Source organism: Acanthamoeba castellanii (assembly GCF_000313135.1).
Source record: "Acanthamoeba castellanii str. Neff unplaced genomic scaffold scf7180000084710, whole genome shotgun sequence".
NCBI lineage: Eukaryota > Discosea > Longamoebia > Acanthamoebidae > Acanthamoeba > Acanthamoeba castellanii.
In genome coordinates, this window is record NW_004457245.1 from 25,765 (window position 1) to 47,007 (window position 21,243).

At 58.8% G+C, this 21,243-nt stretch overlaps 10 protein-coding genes across 10 annotated transcripts; 3 read left to right on the top strand and 7 right to left on the bottom strand.

Annotated features, from left to right (window-relative positions):
- Nucleotides 1–601: 601 nt before the first annotated feature.
- ACA1_144860 (PH domain containing protein) lies at nt 602–4,428 on the top strand (the record flags this gene model as incomplete). The annotated part of the gene is made up of 9 exons (XM_004332850.1): nt 602–852; nt 1,107–1,346; nt 1,529–1,618; nt 1,719–1,881; nt 1,959–2,579; nt 2,607–3,341; nt 3,478–3,669; nt 3,738–3,838; nt 3,930–4,428. 9 exons carry the CDS (start codon nt 602–604, stop codon nt 4,426–4,428), a joined length of 2,892 nt encoding a protein of 963 aa, XP_004332898.1.
- A 258-nt stretch (nt 4,429–4,686) lies between these two features.
- Nucleotides 4,687–5,322, top strand: ACA1_144870 (phospholipase D/transphosphatidylase; the record flags this gene model as incomplete). The annotated part of the gene is given in 3 exon segments (XM_004332851.1): nt 4,687–4,904; nt 4,918–5,106; nt 5,127–5,322. The coding sequence occupies 3 exon segments, from the start codon at nt 4,687–4,689 to the stop codon at nt 5,320–5,322; spliced, it is 603 nt and encodes a 200-aa protein (XP_004332899.1).
- Nucleotides 5,323–5,410: 88 nt separating this feature from the next.
- On the bottom strand, nt 5,411–7,813 carry ACA1_144880 (uncharacterized protein; the record flags this gene model as incomplete). The annotated part of the gene is made up of 11 exons (XM_004332852.1): nt 5,411–5,486; nt 5,571–5,656; nt 5,775–5,873; nt 5,990–6,111; nt 6,223–6,399; nt 6,478–6,543; nt 6,648–6,776; nt 6,918–7,033; nt 7,126–7,253; nt 7,346–7,524; nt 7,768–7,813. 11 exons carry the CDS (start codon nt 7,811–7,813, stop codon nt 5,411–5,413), a joined length of 1,224 nt encoding a protein of 407 aa, XP_004332900.1.
- A 652-nt stretch (nt 7,814–8,465) lies between these two features.
- Nucleotides 8,466–8,930, bottom strand: ACA1_144890 (phosphoenolpyruvate phosphomutase; the record flags this gene model as incomplete). The annotated part of the gene is made up of 2 exons (XM_004332853.1): nt 8,466–8,637; nt 8,710–8,930. 2 exons carry the CDS (start codon nt 8,928–8,930, stop codon nt 8,466–8,468), a joined length of 393 nt encoding a protein of 130 aa, XP_004332901.1.
- Nucleotides 8,931–9,205: 275 nt separating this feature from the next.
- On the bottom strand, nt 9,206–10,177 carry ACA1_144900 (phosphoenolpyruvate phosphomutase; the record flags this gene model as incomplete). The annotated part of the gene is made up of 4 exons (XM_004332854.1): nt 9,206–9,234; nt 9,381–9,639; nt 9,737–9,919; nt 10,040–10,177. The coding sequence occupies 4 exons, from the start codon at nt 10,175–10,177 to the stop codon at nt 9,206–9,208; spliced, it is 609 nt and encodes a 202-aa protein (XP_004332902.1).
- Nucleotides 10,178–10,518: 341 nt separating this feature from the next.
- On the top strand, nt 10,519–12,850 carry ACA1_144910 (Synapsin, ATP binding domain containing protein; the record flags this gene model as incomplete). Its single annotated transcript, XM_004332855.1, has 11 exons — nt 10,519–10,596; nt 10,694–10,876; nt 10,982–11,115; nt 11,267–11,382; nt 11,464–11,532; nt 11,613–11,632; nt 11,744–11,860; nt 11,954–12,006; nt 12,106–12,171; nt 12,226–12,275; nt 12,435–12,850. The coding sequence occupies 11 exons, from the start codon at nt 10,519–10,521 to the stop codon at nt 12,848–12,850; spliced, it is 1,302 nt and encodes a 433-aa protein (XP_004332903.1).
- Nucleotides 12,851–12,993: 143 nt separating this feature from the next.
- ACA1_144920 (IgA Peptidase M64 protein) lies at nt 12,994–15,804 on the bottom strand (the record flags this gene model as incomplete). The annotated part of the gene is made up of 11 exons (XM_004332856.1): nt 12,994–13,338; nt 13,444–13,544; nt 13,637–13,650; nt 13,722–13,938; nt 14,030–14,181; nt 14,257–14,395; nt 14,491–14,630; nt 14,714–14,820; nt 14,911–15,081; nt 15,178–15,439; nt 15,539–15,804. The coding sequence occupies 11 exons, from the start codon at nt 15,802–15,804 to the stop codon at nt 12,994–12,996; spliced, it is 1,914 nt and encodes a 637-aa protein (XP_004332904.1).
- A 151-nt stretch (nt 15,805–15,955) lies between these two features.
- On the bottom strand, nt 15,956–16,494 carry ACA1_144930 (acetyltransferase; the record flags this gene model as incomplete). Its single annotated transcript, XM_004332857.1, has 3 exons — nt 15,956–16,090; nt 16,217–16,329; nt 16,401–16,494. The coding sequence occupies 3 exons, from the start codon at nt 16,492–16,494 to the stop codon at nt 15,956–15,958; spliced, it is 342 nt and encodes a 113-aa protein (XP_004332905.1).
- A 243-nt stretch (nt 16,495–16,737) lies between these two features.
- On the bottom strand, nt 16,738–19,103 carry ACA1_144940 (ATPase/histidine kinase/DNA gyrase B/HSP90 domain containing protein; the record flags this gene model as incomplete). Its single annotated transcript, XM_004332858.1, has 5 exons — nt 16,738–17,471; nt 17,524–17,674; nt 17,758–18,251; nt 18,513–18,704; nt 18,800–19,103. The coding sequence occupies 5 exons, from the start codon at nt 19,101–19,103 to the stop codon at nt 16,738–16,740; spliced, it is 1,875 nt and encodes a 624-aa protein (XP_004332906.1).
- Nucleotides 19,104–20,602: 1,499 nt separating this feature from the next.
- Nucleotides 20,603–21,085, bottom strand: ACA1_144950 (uncharacterized protein; the record flags this gene model as incomplete). The annotated part of the gene is made up of 1 exon (XM_004332859.1): nt 20,603–21,085. One exon carries the CDS (start codon nt 21,083–21,085, stop codon nt 20,603–20,605), a length of 483 nt encoding a protein of 160 aa, XP_004332907.1.
- Nucleotides 21,086–21,243: the final 158 nt, after the last annotated feature.

Here is a 21,243-nt window from a genome sequence, read left to right on the forward strand (position 1 = left end):
CCGCCAACGCTTCCAGGAACCTTCCGCCGAAATCTTACAGCTCCTTGAGGTTCGAGTTCAAATCCCGCCAGGTGACACAAGTGTGTTCTCAGCAATGTAAGATAGTTCTTGTAATGTTCCTCGGCGGATTCACGTCGGCACGTTAGCCACCTATCGGGATTTGTCGATCCTCTTTGTGGTTGGCGCAACAAATTCCAGCACGTATCGTCTCGCACTACTCTCGTCTATTGTTGCCCAAGTAGAAGAAAGATCAACCAGAAAGCCAGAGTGAGCGTGAGGAGGGCCTCATCCCCGGCCATCGTTCCACCACCCTCCGGAGCCAAAGACAGCCTTTGGACACAAAAAACGAACAGCCACGTCGACAGCGCCAATTGGCTGGGTGGTGAGCACCATCATTGTGCGCAACCCTCTGCCTTGTTTCTTGAGCCTCGAGCGGTGTGACAGAGACATAACCGAAAAGGCCCGGACTGAGCACCACATACCACCACATAGAAGCCAACACCACACCAGAGAAAGCACGAAAGAGGAGGAAGAAAGAAAGCGAAAGAAAAAAGAGAGAAGACGACACCTCACTCCGCCTGCTCTCAACACTGAATCGAAAATGCTGGCCACGCGGAAGAAGCCGGTCGACGGCTACCTCCTCAAACAGTCGGTGCCCAAGCCCTCCTCGTCCTCGTCCTCGTCCAAGAAGGCCAAGCACCAGGAGCAGGCCGGCCTCTTCAGGAAGCTCTTTTTCTCGCTGGACCGCGATGCCGGAGTACTTCTATACTACACCTCCCAGCAGGAACACGCCAACGCCTCTTCTTCTGCCGCTTCATCTTCGTCCTCCGGTGGTCCCGAGGGCTCCATCCCGTGCGCACTCCCCCACTTTTTCTCCGTCGCTTCCCTTGTACTTTTATTTATTTACTTATTTACGTAAAAACAAATGATTATAATTATAAACATAAGTGAGTGGCTTATCTTTTTACAAAGTATTTATATTTATTTGCATCGCCGCACCCTGTGCACGATCGTGTCGACATCACTAACGCGACACCTCGTGCTGGCCACAACTGTTGCTGTTGTCTGGCGTGACAACTTATCACCCACCAACCAACCACCTGCAGACTACTCGACATCGAGTTCGTGGAGGAGCTGGCCAAGGAGCGGCCGGCGAGGGAGCTGTTGCTGCAGGCAGAGCCGACGAAGAAGGACAAGAAGGACAAGTCGGGCGAGCACGGCGCTGCCAGCGAAGAGCCGCTACCGAGGAATGCCTGGCAGTGGCCCTTCGTCATCCACACCACGAGCCTGGGCACCCACCTCATCCTCGCGCCCACCGCAGAGGTCAGGGACAACTGGGTCGTCAAGTACGCACTACTTTCCTTTCTTTTTGTTTTGTTTTGTTTTATTTTATTTGTTTCCACCATTTTATTGGCCGATTTCAAGCCTTGTGCGCGAACAAGGCTTCGTTCATTGAATGGCTCGATCGAAGCAGCACAACGGTGTCTAACTTCTTCTTCTTCTGTTGGTGGCGCTACAATCACTGTAGCTTGGAGGAAGCGATTGCCGAGACCAAGCTGCGGGCGAGGAAGAGTAAATCCAAGAGCCAGAGGCTGGACGACCCAAATGGAAGGTTACGGTACAGCACGACACGACCAACGACACGACACACACGCGAAGCACGCACGACAACACATGTGTTGGAGGGAAATGGCTGTTGACGACGTTTCTCTGTGCAGGTCGGAGTCGGAGGTGCAGGCGGACTTCCTCGACATTCTCGTGTTCGACTCCTACGTGCACGAATTGCGCAAGAAGGAGAAGACGCCCGAGGAGGCCGCTGAGTCCGTCAGCCCGCGCAACGCGACCTACCACTCCATGCCCCCTCTGTCGCCGCTCAACCTGGTGCGCATTCCCTTCTGACGATGACTCTATGCTCTGTGGATGCCCTGCGAGCACCGGCTTACGCAGTTGGTCTGCAGAAACCGCCGCCCAAGGTCCCTTCGCCGACATCGTCGCGTAGCCCGCGTTACGGCGACATCAACAGCCCGAGGCCGCCCTCCGAAGCGGCCCAGGCGCAGCGACCCGAGGCCGAGCGGTTGACCCAGAGCCAAAGTTCGCACCAGAGAGCTTTGGCAAGGCCGAGCGCGCCGCCAGCGACCAAGGAAAGCCACGGCGAAGGCGGGGGCGAGACGGGGAGCGAGATTGGGAGTCCCGGCGCCAAGCGAAAGGGTTCGCGTTCGCAGACGGTGTGGCGCAAGGAGGAGCGGAAGGGCAATGCGGGCGCCCTCGGCGGCGGTACCGACACTCCGCCCAAGCGAAGGATCGGCGTGCGGGAACGGGTCGACAGCAATAATAGCAGCAGCGTCGACGCCGAGACGAGCGGCACGCGGCCGATACGCAAGACGACCAGCGAGGAGACTGTCATGACGGCCAAGTCGTCGCTGGCCGCCCAACATCAAGAAGAAACAACGAAAGCGACACCGACGCCGACGACGGTGGAGCCAAAGAGCGAAAACGAAGGCGAAAGCGACGCCGAAACAGCGAAGGATAGGGCTCAGGTGCCGAAGCGGCTGTCGGCGGGGAAGCGGATGTATCACACGGTGCGCGGACCGCGTTTCCGGGGGAAGGAGGAGCATGCGGAGGGCGGAGGCGGCTCCGGGTTCGGGCTCAGCCTGCATCGACGCAACCTGAGCATGGACTTCCAGACCATCGTGCAGGCCTCGGCCGCCGAAGCTGCCGCAACTGCCGAAAACGAAAACGAGATCCAGAAAAAGAACGAAGACGAGATGACGCTAAAGGGCGAAGCGAAGAACAACACGGAAAAGAGCGAAGAGTCGCCGCCGCAGCAGCAGCAGAGAGTGGATGAACCAGTGCAGCTTCGCGAGAACGTGGCGCGACGGCTCGCGCACGCCAAGGCGAAGCTGAGCCGGGAGGCGGCCGACGACGACTCCTCCGAGTCTTCCGAGTCCGAGTCCGCCGCGGCCGACTCTGAGTTCGTCGAGCAGATGCACTTCATGCAGCGACGGCTCTCCGTCATCTACAAGCGGATGAACGATATGGAGGGCGACTTCTTCGCGCAACAGCAACCACCGCACACGACCGAGCCACACACCGAGCCGTTGAACGAATCGTCGTCGCCCGACAGGCCGCGCAAGACCCGGAAGAAGCAGCTGGCGAGCAACAACACGGCGACCGCGACGCTGCTGAGGAAGGAGGACCAGCAGGCCGTGCGGAAGGACCAGGAGATGCTGCAGGCGGTGGTGCGGCGCGAGGCCGTGTGCCGGCGTCTCCACAAGCTTGTCGACAATCCGATGGACCACGACGTGCAATTCCTCATTTCGCGCGACACCTCCACCCGGCGGGTACGCACGCTACACAACCCACGACACACGACACACGACACACACACACGACACACACGACACACGACACACGGCACACGACACACGACACACACGGAACACGACACACGACTTACAGTGGTTATCGTATGTTCAGATCATCTACGGGCATCGGGCCATCATTCGAACGCGAAGTTCGTTCTTTGACAAGCTGTTCACCCAGACGTCGGCCTCGGGAATGGATCCCAAGGGGCCGTACGTGATTCCGGAGACGACGCGGGAGGCCTTCATCGAGGTCCTGTCCTACCTCTACTCCGGCAACATGAGCCTCACCGTAGACAACGTTCAGGTTGCCCCCCCCCCTGGAACTCTTTGCGTGCGTGCGTGCTTTGAATAACTCATCGTCTTTGCGCGCAGGACGTCTACAAAGCGGCCGCAACCCTTCGGATGAAGGAGATGAAGGCCGCGTGTCGCCAGTTCGCCTCCCGCAACGCGGTCACCCTCCCACCGCGCCCCACGTACTTCCCGTCCCGTGTTTTTGTTTGTTTTTGTTTTTGTTTTTGTTTTTTGCGTCTTGTGAACTCGTTTGATTGATTGATTGTTGTGCAGATCGTCACCGTACCACGTGGCCAAGCGACAGAGCGTGATGGACCTGTTCAAGAATGTCAACTTCGAGGAAGCGCGGGCCGCCGCTTTGGCCTCGTGCCCCCAGCATGAGCCGCAAGGCGTGTCTGCTGTCGCATCCACGCCCGCACCGGCGCCGGCGGCCAACACCACCGACGACGGTGCCGGCGGCGAAGACTCGCCCAAGTCGGGCGGCAAGTCGCGGTCGAAGCGCATGTCGCAGGGGCTGGCCCGAGTCAAGAGCGTGCTCAGCATCGTCTCGCCGCGCAGCTCACAGCTGGTGGCCAGCCAGGGCGACGACCAGCCCTCAACCCCGACGAGCAGCGTGGAAGACGAACGCGAGGGAAAGAACGAAAACGAGAGCGAAAGCGAAGGTGGCAGCGCCGAGGAGGACAAGCTTAGAACGTCGGGCGGGCTCAAGGGCAGCTTCTTCTCGCGATCGGGCAACCACTCCAAAACCAAGCGTACCACCAAGGACAGCTGAGCAAAAACGAGAACGTCACCAATAATTTGAAGATTTCGCAAAGTTTTTATTGGTCAAGAGTGTGTCTTTGTTCTGATTGGGAACCACCATCAACTGCCCGGGGTGCAAAGACCCCAACCTCAGCGTGACGGTCTATGTGTCCGCCTTCTTCGTCCTCTCGGATGCCTACACGGTGGCTCACGTGGAAGAGATAGACTGCGGCCACATATGCCCTCCCAACGAACTAGAGTCGGAGCTGGAGACTGATCAAAGAAGGCGATGATCTACGAACTGTGGGCGAGAAAAGAGCAGGAAGAGGAAGCGGAGCGGGAGGCGGCGTACGAAAGAGCGCTCGAGAAGGCATTCGAGCGTCTAAAGCAACTAAAGCAACGGTTGAAACCCCTCACGGGCGATTTCGTGACGCCCGCCGACCTTCGCACCAAGGTCGTCGACGCCATCAAGGCGGCAACTGAGTCCATCTTCGTCCTGGTCTACACGTTTTACGGAAAGACAAATCGTTGATGCCTTGTTGGCGGCACATGACCGCGGCGTCAGAGTGTGGGTCATTGTCGACCTCTCGCAATGGAAGAAGACCCCACGGATGCAACACGCGATGACGCGCCTCACGCAGGGGTCAATCTCCGTATTCAACAGCCACCTCTTCGTCGCCGCCCTGGGCTCTTTCTCACTCTCCATTAGGTACGTATGTCGGAAGGCAGAACTGAAGCGGGCCTCATGCACCTCAAGGTCATGGTCGTGGATTGCTTCCTGGTTGTCAAGGGGTCGTACAACTACACCTGGGCAGCCAGCGAGATCCACCACGAAGAACTCGACATCAGCTGCAAACCAGCGCGCGCCAACAGCTGGACTGAAAAGTTCGGTGAGCTATGGCAGCTTTCCCGCGCGCCAGCGTAGTCAACCATCTCGCGTTGTAGAACCTTTCTGCAGCACGCAGGGGGAGTTGCGACAACTAAAACCATCACCCACTTCCTTGAATTTGGCTTCACTCGCTTCCCTTGGGTGCTGAGTCCTCGGGGTACCGCAGGAGCACGCCCTCGAGCGCCAATCCGGGGCCAAAGCTGTGGTCGCAGGGTGGGTGGATGAGTGAGACGGTAACGATGTGGGCGGTCGCAGTGGTGAGTGTGGTCGGTGGCAGGACGTACCCCATGCCGACAACCCAGGGGGCAGTGGCCTCAGTGGGCCTCTTCTTCCGGAGCTCGTCGAGCACGAACAGGAACGTGGCGCTCGACTGTCGCGCGACACGAGTCAGACACACTGCCACTCACCCAACAACACACGCGCGCTCCGCCCAACAACGCGCACACGCCACCGCACACACCGCACACGCGCAACACAACACGACGCACCATGTTGCCGTAGTTCTTGAGCACCTCCCAGGAGCACTCCGTCTGCCACCTCTGGAGACCGAGCACCTGCTCAATGCCCGCCAAAATCGACTTTCCGCCCTGCACGAGACCGACGCACACACGCAACACACGACACACGACACACACGACACGCGCACACGGTCGAATGAGTGCCGTTGGGAAGTCGTCGGTGGGGGGAAGGAGGAAGAGCGTACGGGGTGAATGGCCCAGCCGCACTCGGAGAACGCGCAGCGCTTCTCCAGGATCTGGTCGGCAAAATCGGGCGTCTGCGACTTGAGCGAGTCGGGAATCTTCTGCGACAGCTTCATCAAGAAACCTGCGCGTGCGCGCGCGCACACCAAACACACACCAACCGAATCAGACGCGCACGACACGACGCGCACGGCACACACGCATGACACACGCGCGGTGTGCACGCGAGACGAACCCTTGTCGGAGGCTTCCCAGGTCATGAGCTCGGGGGTGTGCTCGAGGATGCGGGACTTGGTGCCCTCGATGATCCACAGGGTCTTCTCCTTTTCCGTCGGCCGCGCGCCCACCACCACCGAACCCGACCCGTCTCCGAACAGCGCGTTGCCCACAAACGTCTCCAGGCACAGCTCAGCTGCACACCACGCCCATGTCAGCTCATACATGCGTGTGCGCGCGGGCGTGTGCGTGTGCGGTGGTGCGTGTGCCATACCTTGGAAGTGGATGGAGCAGATCTCTGTACAAACGATGAGGATTCGATTCTTCGCGTCCTCTTTGGCTGCCAAAGAAGAACACACACGAGAAATGAGAAGAAGAACACGACACGACACACACGACACACACGACGCGCGAGGCCTGGATGCGGGTGTGGTGGCGGAGTACCGAGGGCCTTGGCGGTGGCGAGCGCTCTGAAGGCACCGAAGCAGCCCATGATGTTGATGCCGAGTCGCTCGGCCGTTCGCGGGATGCCCAGCTCCTCCATCACGTAGAACTCGATACCGGGGGCCTGAACTGGAGTCCGCCGAATCGAGCGAGTGAGACAACACACGACACGACACGACACGACACGCACGACACGCACGACACGCACGACACAACGCGGCATGACACGACACGCACGACACGACGAAGCGGTAATGTGTGCGCGCATACCGCCGGTGCAGGAAACGGAGATGATGTGGGTGATGTCCTTCGCGTCGCCGCCCCAATCCGCCACCGCTTTCTTGCACGCCTCGATCGCCAGCTTGGGCGCTTCCTCGCAGTAAGCCCTGAAATGAGTGTGTCGTGTGCGTGCCATGAGTGCCGTGCGTGTCGTTGGTCGTGTCGTGTCGTGTCGTGTCGTGCGGTGGTGAGTACGCACTTGTTGCGCACGGTCATGGTGGGCACGGAGTTGGGGAAGTCCTGGGGCAGGATCTTCCATTCCTCTCTCGGCCTCACCGGATCCGCCGAGCAGAAGTAGCGCGTGTGAATCTCGGAGCGATCGGCCAACTGAATTCGCCGAACACAGTTCGTCAGCCAACACGGCACACGACACACATGACACGCACGACACGACACACGACACACGACACCGCGCGCACCTTTTGCAGGGCCTCGACGACCTTGGGCTGGGAGTCGAGCTGGAGCGACTTGATGCAAAAGTCGAGGTACTGCTGCGTGGGCACCTCCTGCGGCGGCACGGCGCGACCCACGCCGAGAATGCAGGCCTCCTTCTTGCCCTTGCGGGGCACACCACCGTTGGCCGCTCCGTTCTGCTGGCCTGCGAGAATGAACACAAAAGGTTTGAAGATATATAAATAAGTAGGAAAATAATTGTATGAGATAATAAATATTAAGTTTATCGAATAACAAGGGCAAGGAGCGCAATGCGTGAGAGGTGTTAAAAAAAATCCTTATTTCGATTCTTTTAGGCCGCCTGGTCCGTGGACGATCCCATCCATTTTACAGGTAATCACTTGATCTTGTGCGCATCTTGCATCAATCGCGCCAACAGCGGGTATACCTTCTGACTCGGGTCCTAGGCCGTTCTGAGGTTGTTCGTCCGCCATTTGTGAGATTGTGCGGTTGTGGCTGTGACTCTTTGGTAGATCCGCACTCAAATCTGCGGCGAGGTCTTGTTATTGATGCTTTGTGTGTGCTCTGCGCCGAGTCCTGTCCCCGTGCGGTTGGTCATACCTACCCTTGTCTTCGTTGTTGTGGGCTTCCGGTCACCTAAAATATTCAAAAAATGGCACTTCTATGCACTCTAAAATGTTTGACATTCCTACGTAAGTGTGGGAATGCTGGGAACGCCAGAGTACCGGCGCGGTGTTACACCCGAAGACGAGGAGGTGAGACTGTCTTCCGCTTCTCTGCTTTCTTTCTCACCTTTCCAGGGTGCCGATCAGAGCCAGCAGGCGATGAAGGTGATGAAATGGTGGTGGCTGTAACAGTCTTTATACAACAATGGGAGAACAACTGGCGTCTCCTCTCCGGCCTCCTCTTCCTCCTCCTCGCTCTCGCACAACAATGTCTTCGGTGCCTCTTTACAGGTTCTCGTGTTCTTCTTTCTTCCTTCCTTCCTCCTCGTCCGCTCCTCCTTCCTCCCGACACGACTCTCTTTTCCTCCCTCTCGATCCGCTCTCTCTCTCTTTCACTTCCGCCTCACTCCTCACTCCGCGCTGTCGTGACGATGTGTTGTTGTCGGTGGTGGCTGGCAGCTCAGTTCTTCTTGTCCTTCTTGGGCAGATACTTCTTCTCGGCCTCCTTGAGCTCGGCGTTGTTCTGGAGGCGGAAGACCTCGTTGACGGGCGCGATCTTGCCCTCAACGTTGATGAGGCTCTGATCGGCGTAGATCTGCTTGCACGTCTGCTGCATGGCCGCCACGCTCGCCCTGTTGTGTTTGTGAAAGATGAGATGAGCGCGTGCTACTACCACTACAACACATGCAAGGCCCGAACGTTACCTGAGGTTGTGATTGGCCCAGATGACGAGGGACACGCCCCAGTCCTGGAAGTCCTTGGAGGGCGTGGTGTAGTACTTGGTGGGCACGATCACGACCGGGGTCTTGTTGCCGCGCTCCTTCCAGGCCTTCATGAAGGCCTGGATCTCGGACGAGTCCGAGCGCTTGGAGTGGCACAGGATGGCGTCGGCGCCGGCCTTGGAGTAGGCCTCGGCCCTCTGCATCATGTGGTCGAGACCCCAGCCGGCGATGAACGACTCGCAGCGGGCCACCACTACAATCAAACCATCAAACACATCACGCGTCAGCAAGCCAGCAACCAGCACTCACTCGGATGTGAACATGAACAAGACGATCAAGATAAGAAGAGAAGAGAGAAAGAGGGAATGTAGGAGGAGAGGTCCAGCGGATCGCCGATGGAGGAACGGCGACCCGCGTAAGTGAGGACCCCCAGCACTCCGGGTCATTGTAGGCAACTTGAATGGGTGTACGATCACACTTACACGACGGGGTCGTAATATTTCGCCCCTTTGTCGTGTCATCCTGTGCACCAAAGTGTGTTTGCCATGGTGGACTCGCTCGTGTCGAGCGAATCGAAAGAAGTAGAAAGAAGAAGAAGAAATGGAAATGGAAAAGAAAATTGAATGAGGACAGAGATGGGAGGTAGAGGGTACCAGAGAAGGCGTCATCCTTCTGGGCGTCCTTGCAGGCCTGGATCTTGCCGCAGAACTCGTCGATGTCGGCGAGGGGCTGGCTCACGCCCTCGAGCAGCGAGTTGGTCTTGGGGAAGAGCTTGTCCTCAATGCACACACCGGCGACGCCCCTCTGCTCCAGCTTCCTGATGAGACGCCTGGCGTTGTTGAAGTTGCCGTAGCCAGTGTCGCCATCAAGCAAGATGGGGATCGAGGTGTTGTCGCTCATGAATTCGAGGACCTACACGAGTAGAATGAAAGATCGAAATCAGTGTCAAAAAGATGCGATTTGAAAGTAGAATCATGGATGAAGAGACGACGAGCTGTACCTCAAGAACCTGAGTGTAGGACGCTTCGTTGCTGTCCCTGACGCCGAGCTGGGCGGAGATGGACAGGCCAGAGCCCCAGATGCCCTTGAAACCGGCCTCCTCGACGATCTTGGCGCTCAGGCCGTTGTGGGCCTCCATGATGTACTCGAGCTGGTTCGACGTGAGCATGTCGCGCAGCTGCTGGGCCTTGCTCTGTGCGCACGCATCAACGTCAGCGCAAATTGCGTCAACGGTTCGGTATGATTTTCAAGCGACTGCGAGCGAATGGACGATCATAGTGTTTGATTGTTGAATTGACAGTGTCGGCCTTACCTTGGTGGAGGCATTGCGGCTGGAGATGACGGCAGTGGCGGAGGCAGCCGGTCGGACAAGGCCGGAAGCAGTGACAGTCGAAGACGTGAGCCTGACGGCAGACGTGGCAGCGACAGAGGAGGAGCGGCGGGCCAACATCTTCAGTCGGTGTGTTGTTATGTGTGCTGTGGTGTGAAGGTGGGCGTGGATAAGAAGACAAGACGTGGCGCCGTGACGGCGTCAAAAGGCCTGGCCGTGAGTGCTGCGCCTCCGGGACATAACTCCCAGCAACCCACAATAATTTGCGGCACCTTGTACCAACCGCTGACATTCCAGGCGCGGGGTTGGGCTCCTGGGACTAACGGACATTGCCGAAGAGTGAAAAGAAGAGGAAAAACATTTTCGCCCTTTGGTATGGAAAGAATGTGAACGAAAAAGGGAAAAGAATAGGTTTGACGGCATACAACTAGTTACCTCCAGACACTGACAACGACCGCACAATGGAACGCACGCTGCTCGTGGTCGAGTGCCAAGCCAACCTCAACTGGTATGAGATCTTCGCCGGCGCCAAACTACACGTAAGTAGTTTTGTGAACAGTTCAGTTTCATTGAGCTGTTGTTTATTTCTTTGTTTTAATTTTACTTCATTTTTTAATTGGTTCTTTTGGCGCACAGGGCGAGGAGCTGAAGGTGGAGCAGGCCGAGTGGGACGACATCAGCGTGATCTCCTATAGCGACGCGGGCGTGGTGGCCACCCTCCGCCGCGCGGCCAAGCCACTCAAGGACACCCCGCAGACCACCGACCGCACCATCACCGTCGACTTTGTTCTCCTGCGCAGCGTCACTCGAGGAATCAAGGTGCGTGTGCTTCGTCTAGCGTGTGTCGTGTCGTGTCGTGGCGTGTGGTGTGTAGTGTGTTGCGCGTGTGTTGCGCGTGTGCGGGTAGTTGTGCTCACATCCCAGATCCAGGGCCAGGACAGCCGCAACAAGCTGTTCGCGATGATGCACGCCGGCCTCGGCAGCGTGAACTCGCTCCTGAGCGCGTACATGTGCCTCGAGCGGCCCACCGTCTTCGGCGAGCTGCGCAAGATCCAAAAGTGCGTCTCGCCGCCCATAGCCTATGAGGTGAAGCTAATTCGCTGGGTGTGTCGTGTGTGCCGTGTGTCGTGCGTGTCGTGTGTGTCGTGTGTCGTGCGAACGGCTCGTGTGTCGCGTGTGTCGTGCGTGTGTCGTGCTTGTCGTGTGTAGGCGGCTGGGCAAGGACAACTTCCCCGTGATCGAGCAGACCCTGTACGGCAACCACAGGGAGATGCTGATCACGCCCGACTTCCCGATCGTCGGCAAGGTCGGCCACGCGCACGCCGGTACGCCCACGACCTTCGCCCAATGACCCTGGCGTTGATTACTAAAATAATATAAATACAAATAAATAAACACAAATAAAGGCTACGGCAAGGCGAAGCTGAACGACAGCGAAGCGTTCGCGGACTTCCGCTCTCTCTGCGCTCTTCACGGTACTTCCTCCCCCCAAACGGCCTCCATTCATCATCACGCTTGCTCAGCTCTGACAACGCCCTCTGCTGCTCCACTCCAGGCGATTACGTGACTGTCGAGGTTTGTCGTGTGTCATGTATCGCGTGTCGTGTCGTGTCGTGTCGTGTCGTGTCGTGTCGTGGTTCGTGCGAGTGCGGTGCGGCTGATGAATTCAACGCTTGTGAGGTGCAGCCGTTCATCGATTGGGACTGGGACGGCCGCATCCAGAAGATCGGCCCCTACTACCGCGTGTTCAAGCGCGTGTCGATGAACTGGAAGGGCAACGTCGGCAACATGTCCATGATCGAGGTACACGCCGCCCCTGATCCGTGCACGTCGTTGGTGGTGTCGTGTGCGTGTCGTGCGTCGTCGTAACCACGGCTGACTGACCCCCCCCAACAGGACATCGAGATGACGCCCCGGTACCAGAGGTGGATCGACGAATGCGCGCAGCTGTGGGGCGGCCTTGATATCTGCGGCTGTACGGCGCTGCCCCCGTGTCTCCGCGCCACGCTCAGTGTGCGCTCGCTCACACTTGCAATTCCCTTCTCTAGCGACTTTGTCCACAGCAAGACCGATGACAAGGAGTACATCCTGGAGCTCAACGACACCGCCATCGGGTAACCACACTTCTTCTTCGTTCTTCTTCATTCTTCAACTCACCACACCCATAGACTTGTCCACGAGCACGAGCTGGAAGATATGGGCCAAATGCGCGATATCGGTTCGCCCCCCCCCCCAGAGACCACCCGCTTCGTCTTCGTTCTTTCTTTCTTCTCTCTTCTTCTCTCTTCTTCGTGTTCGCGAGGCTTCACTCACCCGGCCCTCTCTTTTCCACCCACGATCAGTGCTCCTGCGGATGTCGGCCGCGTTTCCGCCCAAGCCCAGCCCCGCTGTCGCCGCCGCGCCGCCCAAGGAGGAAGAGCCTCAGCCCAAGAAGGAGAAGAAGACCAACAAGAAGGAGAAGAAAGAAAAGAAGGAGAAAAGGAAAAGAAGGCCCACAAGAAGGCCGCCAGCCAGGAGGCCGAGCCCGAGGCCGAGCCCGAACCAGCGGCAAAGAGCGAAAGCGACGAAAAGAAAAAGGAAAAGACGGACAAAAAAGGAAAGGAAAAGGCGGTTGGTCAAGAAGAAGGAAAGGAGGAGGAAGAAGAGGAGGGAGCGGCCCTGTACAGGGTGAAGCTGCTGGAGGAGAAGGTGGCCATGCTGGAACTGGCGCTCGCGCGGGAGAAGGAGAAGAGTACCGCCAAGGACCACAAGAAGGGCAAGAAGGGGAGCTCGCTCCTCAAGCTACGCAGCTGAGACCCCCAGGGTCCTGGGCTGAGGGCAACCAGCTGGTTGGTTGAAAGTTAAAAAAATAAAAATATATTCATATTCAGCCAATGATAAAAAAATGCTAATGTAAAAAAAAATCGAGAGCGATTGGTTGCTGAGATAAATATCGGTCAGATGGAGAAAGCCTGGGTGCTCGTGGTGTAGCCCCTGGGGTCGTAGCGCACTTCGGGCGTGAGGAAGTGCAGCTTGGCCACCCACCGGCCCCGCGCGGCCTCCAGCGGCAGCGTCCACTCGAACCGGTCCTGCAGCTCCGGCTGCTCCTGGCCGTTGTGGAGCCACGTCAGCACGTAGCGCTCGCCCGTCGTGGGCGCGTCGTCGGTGGTGGTCGCAGCGGGCTGGCGCTTTTGGCCCAGCGGCAGGGCGTGGAGCACCGCGCTGGCGACCTTGGCGTCGGTGGTCACGTTGACGCTGTCGATGAGCGAGATGCGCGACAGCAAGTTGAGCCACATGCCCTCCTGCCGCACCACCAAGCGTTGGCGTGAGTGCGACACGCGACACGGCACACACGACACACACGGCACGCGCGTGCGACACTGGAAGAAGGGTCGGACCAGGCAAACAACGCAGAAGTGAGGCGACGACATGTTGCGCATGAGGCAGCGTTCGTGGTCTGGCCGGTAGCCGACCAGCGAGCCGCCGAGCTTGTACGTGTTGTACGCTCCTGCGCGCGCACGACACAGCAACCGGTGAGAAGTTGTCCTTGCCTGTCTGTCTGTCACCAACCAACCCAACCAATGCTGTAGCAGCCGGTACCGATGTAAAGAGGGCTGCACACGCACGACACACACGCGACACAACACGACACACGAGTGCGGTTAGCGAATAGAATCGTGTGTACGACACATTGACGGGGAAGGCGAACTCGGTGTGGTAGTGGTCCTCGTCCATGAGCTCGGTGAGGACGTAGTTGCAGAGCTGCAGCATGATGCCGTCCCGCGCACGGCCACCGCTGCCGCCAGCCGCCGGCTTCTTGCCCTCGGCGAACTTGAGCACATGGGGACCGCGCGTGAAGCCCTCGTCACTGAAGATCGACGTGAACGTGCGGTCCAGCGTACCTGTATCGCACACATCAGCATGCGTGTGTGTCGTGTGTGTCGCGTGCTGTGCGTGTCGTGTCATGTGACGTGTGTCGTGTTGTGTGGGTACCGGCGCTGTTGAAGGGGAGCTCCTTGCCGTCGAGAGTGATGCGCACCGAGTCGGCAGTGGGCGCGCCGGAGATGGAGTAGGTCAGAAGCCACCGCTTGTAGTTGCCCGCCGAATCGAACTTGATCTCGAACGGCGCGCGGCTCAGATTGTACCTTTCAATCATTCGCACATCGATCGATGAGCGCACGACACGCGCACACCGCACACGCACACACGCGTCTACGTACCACGCGTGCTGCTGCAAGAGAAGCTTCGACTGCTGGGCCACGAGCGGCTTCGAGGTGTTGGTGAGCCAGTGGGTCCACCCGACCGTGCCGAGCGATCGAGCGTGATTGACGCCAAAGTACGCCGTTCCGCCGTCGTACTCTGCGTGTCATTTCGCGCGTGTGCGGTGGTACGTGTGTGCGGCGTGTGCGTCAGTTGTGCGTGGCGTGTTGGGAGCTCAATCGACATGCGCGCACCTTCGCCCACGTAGATGAGGTTGTGCCCGAGTTCGTGGCGAAGCACGATGGTTCCGCTCGTGAGGGAGCGCGTGGAGATCGTGAACTCGCCGCCCAGCCCGCCATAGTAGTCGTCGTTGCCGATGAGCGTCGGGAAGTCGCTGCATTTTATGTGTTGGTCAACAATCGCACACGCACGACCGCACACGCACGCACGCACGACCGCACACATGCACACGCGTACCAGGCATCGGGGCCGACCTCACGGCAGGCATCGCGCGCGGCCTGAGGCTTAGACGTGTAGATGCCCCGCAGCTCCGTTCCATCACGGTACAGCCCGAAGGCCGTGTTCTGTCATCATCATCACACAGTTAGATGTCGCCGCACACGCACGACACACGACACAAGACCACACGACACACGACACACGCACACACCAACCTTGGGTTTGCCGCCGGAGCCGATGCCGGAGTCGACGCTCGGGCGAAAGACGGCCCAGATGTTGAAGAGCGGGAGGTGGGACGCGAAGGTGGTCGAGGCGAACATGTCCTGCACCAGCCGCTTCATGTCCCCCACGAACCGCTCCCGCTCCGACTCGGTGTAGCCGTCGCCCTGTTGCGCGGCCGACCAATCAGCAATCTATGCGTGAGTCGTGTGTGCGCGTGTCGTGTGTCGTGCGTGCGGTGCGCGTGTGTCGTGTGCGAGAACCATGAAGACGAGGTCGATGCGGTTGCCGGGCGGGCCGCTCTTGACCAGCTCCAGGATCTCGTCCTTGTTGGCAGGATCGGAGTCGGCGGCGGCGGGCGGGGGCGCGACTGCGGTGAAGTCCGCGTGGGCCAGGCAGGGCAGCCGCTCGCGCGCGAAGGCCATCACCGCCGCCTCCGTGTGGCCGTAGAAGTCCAGCACTTCGCCCCGCGAGGCCTCGTCCTCGCCCACCTGCTCCACGTCGTGGCTGTACGCCTCGGGCCGCCTGCAAAAAAGAATTAGATAATTAAATATAATCAAATCAATATAAATACAAATTAATTGAAATTATTTATATTTAAAACATAAATTAACGGGGTGGTACGTGAAGAGGAGGACGTGGTGGGCGTCGGTGAGGCCGCGATGGGGCTGGCCGTAGTCGGCCGCCAGCACCACGCACGTCTCGTGGGCCGACGAGCCAGAGTCGACGGCGCCGGGCGTGCCCCCGCGGCGGAGTAGTACGCTCAGGCGGAACGAAGGCGACCGCTGCCACTCGGCGTAGCTCTTCGTCGTGGGTTTTGCCTCCGTCGTGCATATTAACGCCACCAGTGCCAACGCAAGAAGCAGCAGCGCCACCCCTCTTCCCTCCATCTTCACGTTCACCTGTCCTTGTATCGGCGCGCACAAGTTTTTGTCTTGTGGGTGCCGAAGCTGCCGACGAACATTATTCGTTTGTGCGGACAAGGTAGTCGACAAATAAGGTTCCGCGTATTTTTATTTTTGATTTTTTAAAGATTTTTTTTCACATCTTGGCGGAGTGGTCGGCCAGAAGACAGTCGGCGTACTCGGGGTGGCGCGGTAGGAAGTCGTCGCGCACGTACCAGCACGAGGCCACCACCTTCACCTTGCCCTCCCGCTTCACATGCTCCATCGCTCCCTGTTGCACGCCATCAACCAGTGACTTCCCGTCCACGCGTGTGTCGTCGGTAGTGTCGTGTCTTGGGCGTGTGCGTGTGCGTGCAGGTGTGCGTGTGTTGCGTATGTTGTGTGCGGTGGGCAGTACGTTGACGACTTGGGCAGCGAGACCCTGGCCACGCTTGGCCGGTGGCGTAAAGGTGTGCACGAAGTCCCACACCTTGCCGCCCTCCCGCTCCTCATACTCGAGCAACGCTTGGTCTGCACCCAAGACGTAATAAATAAATAAAATGTGACTTCTTCAGCACACGAAAGAAGGGCTGGGGCGATACCTCCATCTTCGAAGGTGATGGCAAATTTGTGTTCCTTGGGGAGATGCACAACCTGGTGCTGCTTCTTGGCAGAGGAGGAGGAAGAAGAAGACATGGCCGTGCGATGAGGAACCACCAACAACCGACTTGTTGCCCTGCCGGTAGTAGTCGCTCGCAACAGCACCTGACTAGATCTGCGCATCTACCAACTTGTGCTCTTTTCCTCTCTTTTTTCTTTTCTTTCCTTTCCTTTCCTTTGCGGTAGTGTGGGCGATGACACGCTCCGTGACGGTGCAACACTGTTGTTGTATACAAATATTGTATTCGAATATACTATGTGTCAATATGTTGAATATGTTTATGTGCAAGTGATGGCGTTGGCGGCGAGACCGCTGGCCGCGTTGTTGAAGTCGCTGCTGTTGTTGGCGGTGTTGGAGTCGTGCGTGGGTCGGACCCACTTGCGGAGCATGTGGGCCAGGTTGGCCTTGGTGAAGGGCTTGGCCAGCCAGTCGTTCATGCCGCTAAGGAAGCACTGCTCGCGGTACTCCTTCGTGGCCGACGCCGTCAGTGCTATCACTGGCAGCGGCCGCCTGGTCGGAGTCAGCTTGTGCTCGCGCTCGCGGATGCGCTGTGTGGCCTGGAACCCGTCCATGACCGGCATCTGGCAGTCCATCAGCACCACGTCGAAGCCGCGGTCGTCGGTGTCGTCGTCGTCACGGTCGGCCGCCGCGAGAATGCGCAGACACTCCTCGCCGTCGACCGCCACCTGCACGCTGCAGCCGAGCGAGGCCAGCATGCGCACGCCCACCTTCTGGTTGACCAGGTTGTCCTCCACGAGCAGGACGCGCACGCCGTGGAGGCTCGAGTCGGCGATGGGGGACTTGGCCGGCGCGACGGTCAGCGGCGAGGGGATGAAGGTCGACGAGCGCAGGCCTGTGGTCTGCGGCCTGGTCGGGCTCACGGGCGAGCCGGGCGCCGAGCCGGCCGGAGACTGCGAAGCCTCGGCGGCGACGGCGGTGGGCTCCTGGGTCGCGGCGGGCTGCTCAGCGTCGACGGTAGTGGGCTCCACCGACGCCGTGGCTGCGGTGGCCGCTGTGGTGGTCGTGGTAGTCGTGGTGCCGGCGGGCGCAGCCACGGGCAGCACGACCGTGAAGTGGAAGGTCGAGCCCTTGCCGGGATCCGAGCGGCAACGCGATCGTGCCGCCCATGGCGTCGCACAGCTTCTTGCTGATGGCCAGCCCGAGGCCCGTGCCTCCGTTGCGCCTTCGCGCCGAGTTGTCCTCCTGCGAGAAGCCCTGCAGTGTTGGAGTGGACCAATGACAAAAAGGTAAGTGATTGGTGATTGGTGCTTTGATTAAAAGGCGAGGTGTGAACGTACGATGAAGAGGTGAGGCAGGTGGTCGGGACCGATGCCGATGCCGTTGTCGGCCACCTCCACGTTGACCTCCTCGGGGTTGGCATCGGAGTTGGCCACCGACACGCGGATGCGGCCGCCGTCAGGCGTGAACTTGATCGCGTTGGACAGAAGGTTAAACACGATCTGCCGGAAGCGCAGCGGGTCGCCGACGTGCGACGGGTGGGCCACGTCGGCCGTCGAGGTGTCGAGCTCGATCTTCTTCTTGGCCGCGGCGCCGGCGAGCACGCGCACGGCGCGCTCCACCTCGTGGACGACGTCGAAGGGCAGCTTGTCGAGCAGCAGGCGGTTGGACTCGAGCTGGTCAAAGTCGAGGATGTCTTCGATGAGCGAGCGCATGAGGCGGCCGCACTCGGCGATCAGCTGGCAGCACTCACGGGCGGCCTTGTCGAGCGGCGACAGCGTATCGAGCAGCTCCAGCGCCGTGGCGGTGATGCCATGCAACGGGGTCCGCAATTCTGTCGAACAAGAAGGAAGATATATATCAGTAAGATAATGATCAGATATATGTGGATCACACTTATAAGCGAGATATAAAAAATGTTGCACTGTATCTCCGGAGATTTTGATATCCAATCACGCGCCCAGAACACGTTAAATTCTGTCGACAAGAAAAGAAGTGACGGGCAATTGGCCGAAGAGAAGTGTAGCTGCGAGCTCGACACGCTGGCGCGAGGCGGTCTGACATAGACAAAATGAGAGAAGACAGGGCCGCGTACCGTGCGACATGTTAGCCAGGAACTTCTGCTTGGCTTCGCTGGCATCGCGCAGCTTGTCGTGGGCCTCCTCGCAGCGGGCAAAGACAGCGCGCAGGCGTCGGTGCGCCCGGGCGCGGGTCCGCTCGCCGGCGTAGGCCAGTGCGCCGATGCACACCAGGGCCGTCACGTTGCTCACCACCTTGAGCACCGGACCTGCATTGATGTTAATGTTGTTGATGATGTAGGTGGTGAGTTCATGCGCTTTTACAGAACACATAGATGCAGAAGTAGTAGAAGAAATGACGCACCAAGGCTCGAGTGGAGCTGGGCTGCGGTGGAGAAGAAGGAAGTGGAGAAGATGATGGACTGGAGCGCTACGGCGGCAGTGGCGTAGAGGCCGCTGCGGCCGCCGCAGACGAAGAAGACCAGGAGCGGCCCATAGATGAGCCAGGCGAAGAGATCAGACGAGCCCAGCTGGGTGCCGCCAGATCCCATGAGGGCGAGGTAGAGGATGAAGGCGTTGGTGGCGCCTGCGAGGCCCGCGGCGACGAGGGGGAGGTCGCGGGTGACGTAGAGAGTCCACACGAGGCCCAGCTCGATGGCCATCGACATCGCGCAGGCCGCTACGACCCACAGCGACGAAGACGAAGACGGGGATGTGAAAGTGTAGAAGATGGATGAAGAAGATGCGGAGAAAAGGAAAGAGAGGAGACAGAGAAGCTGGAAGCAGAGAAAGAGGCTGGTGGTCAGGATGACAACGAGCCACTTCAGTCGTAGGTCTTCATCGGTTTCCGCTACCACCGAAGATGGCGGTGATGTTCGTTTGGTTGTCGAGGAAGGAGATGAAGAGGAGAGGAGAGAAGAAGGGAGTCGAAGATGAGGAGGACATGGAGGCCGGGACGAGTAGGTCCACGCCCCTTCGAATCCATCGTTCCATGAGTGAATCCTCATACTCCTCCTCCGGAACCGACGCCGTGTGTGGTGGGTGGTGGTCGGTCATCGTGTGTGAGTGTGTGGAGAGATGAAGTTGCTGACCCGCTAGCTGACGAGTCGTCTATGTAAAGCTGCGAGTTCGTTCTTTCCTTGGGTGTTGTTGATTTAGTCGGTCGTTGGTTGAGGGTGTCTCTGCGGTACGGCGAGACGTGGGTCGAAGAGAAGTCTAGAAGTGACTGATGGGTGGCGCCGCCTTCGTGCTGCCGTTTTATGGCTGGCGCTCTCCGCTCGCTCTCCGCGGATCGAGACGCGCAGCTGGGCGGCTGTGCGGCCAGGAGCGACCCGACACACGCACCGAGGCGTGCAACCGCGGTTCTTTCTGCTTCCAGGCGCACGCGCGGCGAGGATCACTCTCGTCTCTCTCGTCTCCCCTCGTTCTCTCCAAAGGATTTCAAACTATTTACCGTAATTTTGATTCCACATTCTTTGAAATCCAAAAATCGGTGCGTGAGTTCTGCCTGCAATCTCCGAGATCGCGGCTGGTCGTTCAGGCCGGTAACGAACCACACGAACTGCCGGTGAGGGGTCGGTCCGAGGTCGCCGCCCGCTTCGGTCCGAAACGGGGAAGGAGAAAAGAAAAAGGAGGAGAGATAGCGAGACTTCAGGGCAAGGCGGGAGGCTGGTGGTCTTCGCGACCTGGAGCAGGGAGATCACGACGGCGACGACTATGACGACCATGATGTTGATGCCGCCGAGGCAAGCGGCCGAAGAGACGGGGGAAGGAGAGCGAAAGCGGGACGAGAGGCTGGGGGAGGGAGGAACTCAGCGAGATACACATTCTCTTCTGCTACTACAGCTCTCTGGCGTGTACATCCCACGCTTCCTGTAACGAAACAATCAAGTGAGGGGAGGTGTCTTGATGCACGCACGTCGGCACCAACGCTGCCTTGTCTGCGCCCCCCGGGGCACACCGCTTCTGCCTTCAGTAGGCGAGGAAAATTCGTGGTGAGTGTCAGTGCTGTCATCATGATGAAGGGGACGCACCTTGGTGATGACATGCGCGTGCGACACACGGGAAAAATGATGGCAGCCATTGGTGCAGTTTCAGGTTACCCACCGTCGCACTGCAGATGGGCTTCTTCACCAAACAAACAACACTCGTGAGAACTAAGTGATCATCACGAAACCTGTGGGAGGGCTGTGAATATTAGGGCGTTTAGTCTGTTCTTCTCTTTGAACTTCTGTACACGTAGAATAACAAGTGTCGCACACAACGCGCGCGTGCGAGATGGTGGAACTGTACGCGCTGTGTGTGTGTGTGTGTGGCAAGGGCGCGATGATGGCTCGAGACGACACGCGCCACTACTGCAGGACGCAGCAGTTCCACATCTGGGGTGGCATCTGCAGGCCGTCTTGGCCCACGCCGTAGTAGTTGCTTCCTGCCGCCGCAGCCGGATCGCCGTCCTTCCACGGGTTCCTCTTCTTGGCGCCGCCGTTCTCCTCCTCGAACCTGTCCATGACGTCGAAGTCGTGCATGAAGTAACCCTCGGCCATGCCCTCGTTGAAGAGCTTTTTCTGTTCTCTCTTTCGCTCCTGGTCTCGCCACCTCTTGAGAAGCTGCACCTTGTGTCCGTTGATGAACGACCGCCTCCAATTCTCATCCTGCGTGCGGTATGAACGAATGTTAGTCGAACGAAGCTCTGAAAGCGACTATGGTGCACACAGAAAGCGAAGCGGTCAAGTACCTTGACGTGCGGATACTGCTTCTCGGCGCATAACCGCTCCCACACGGGGAGGGACTGATATGTGACGAGCTTGA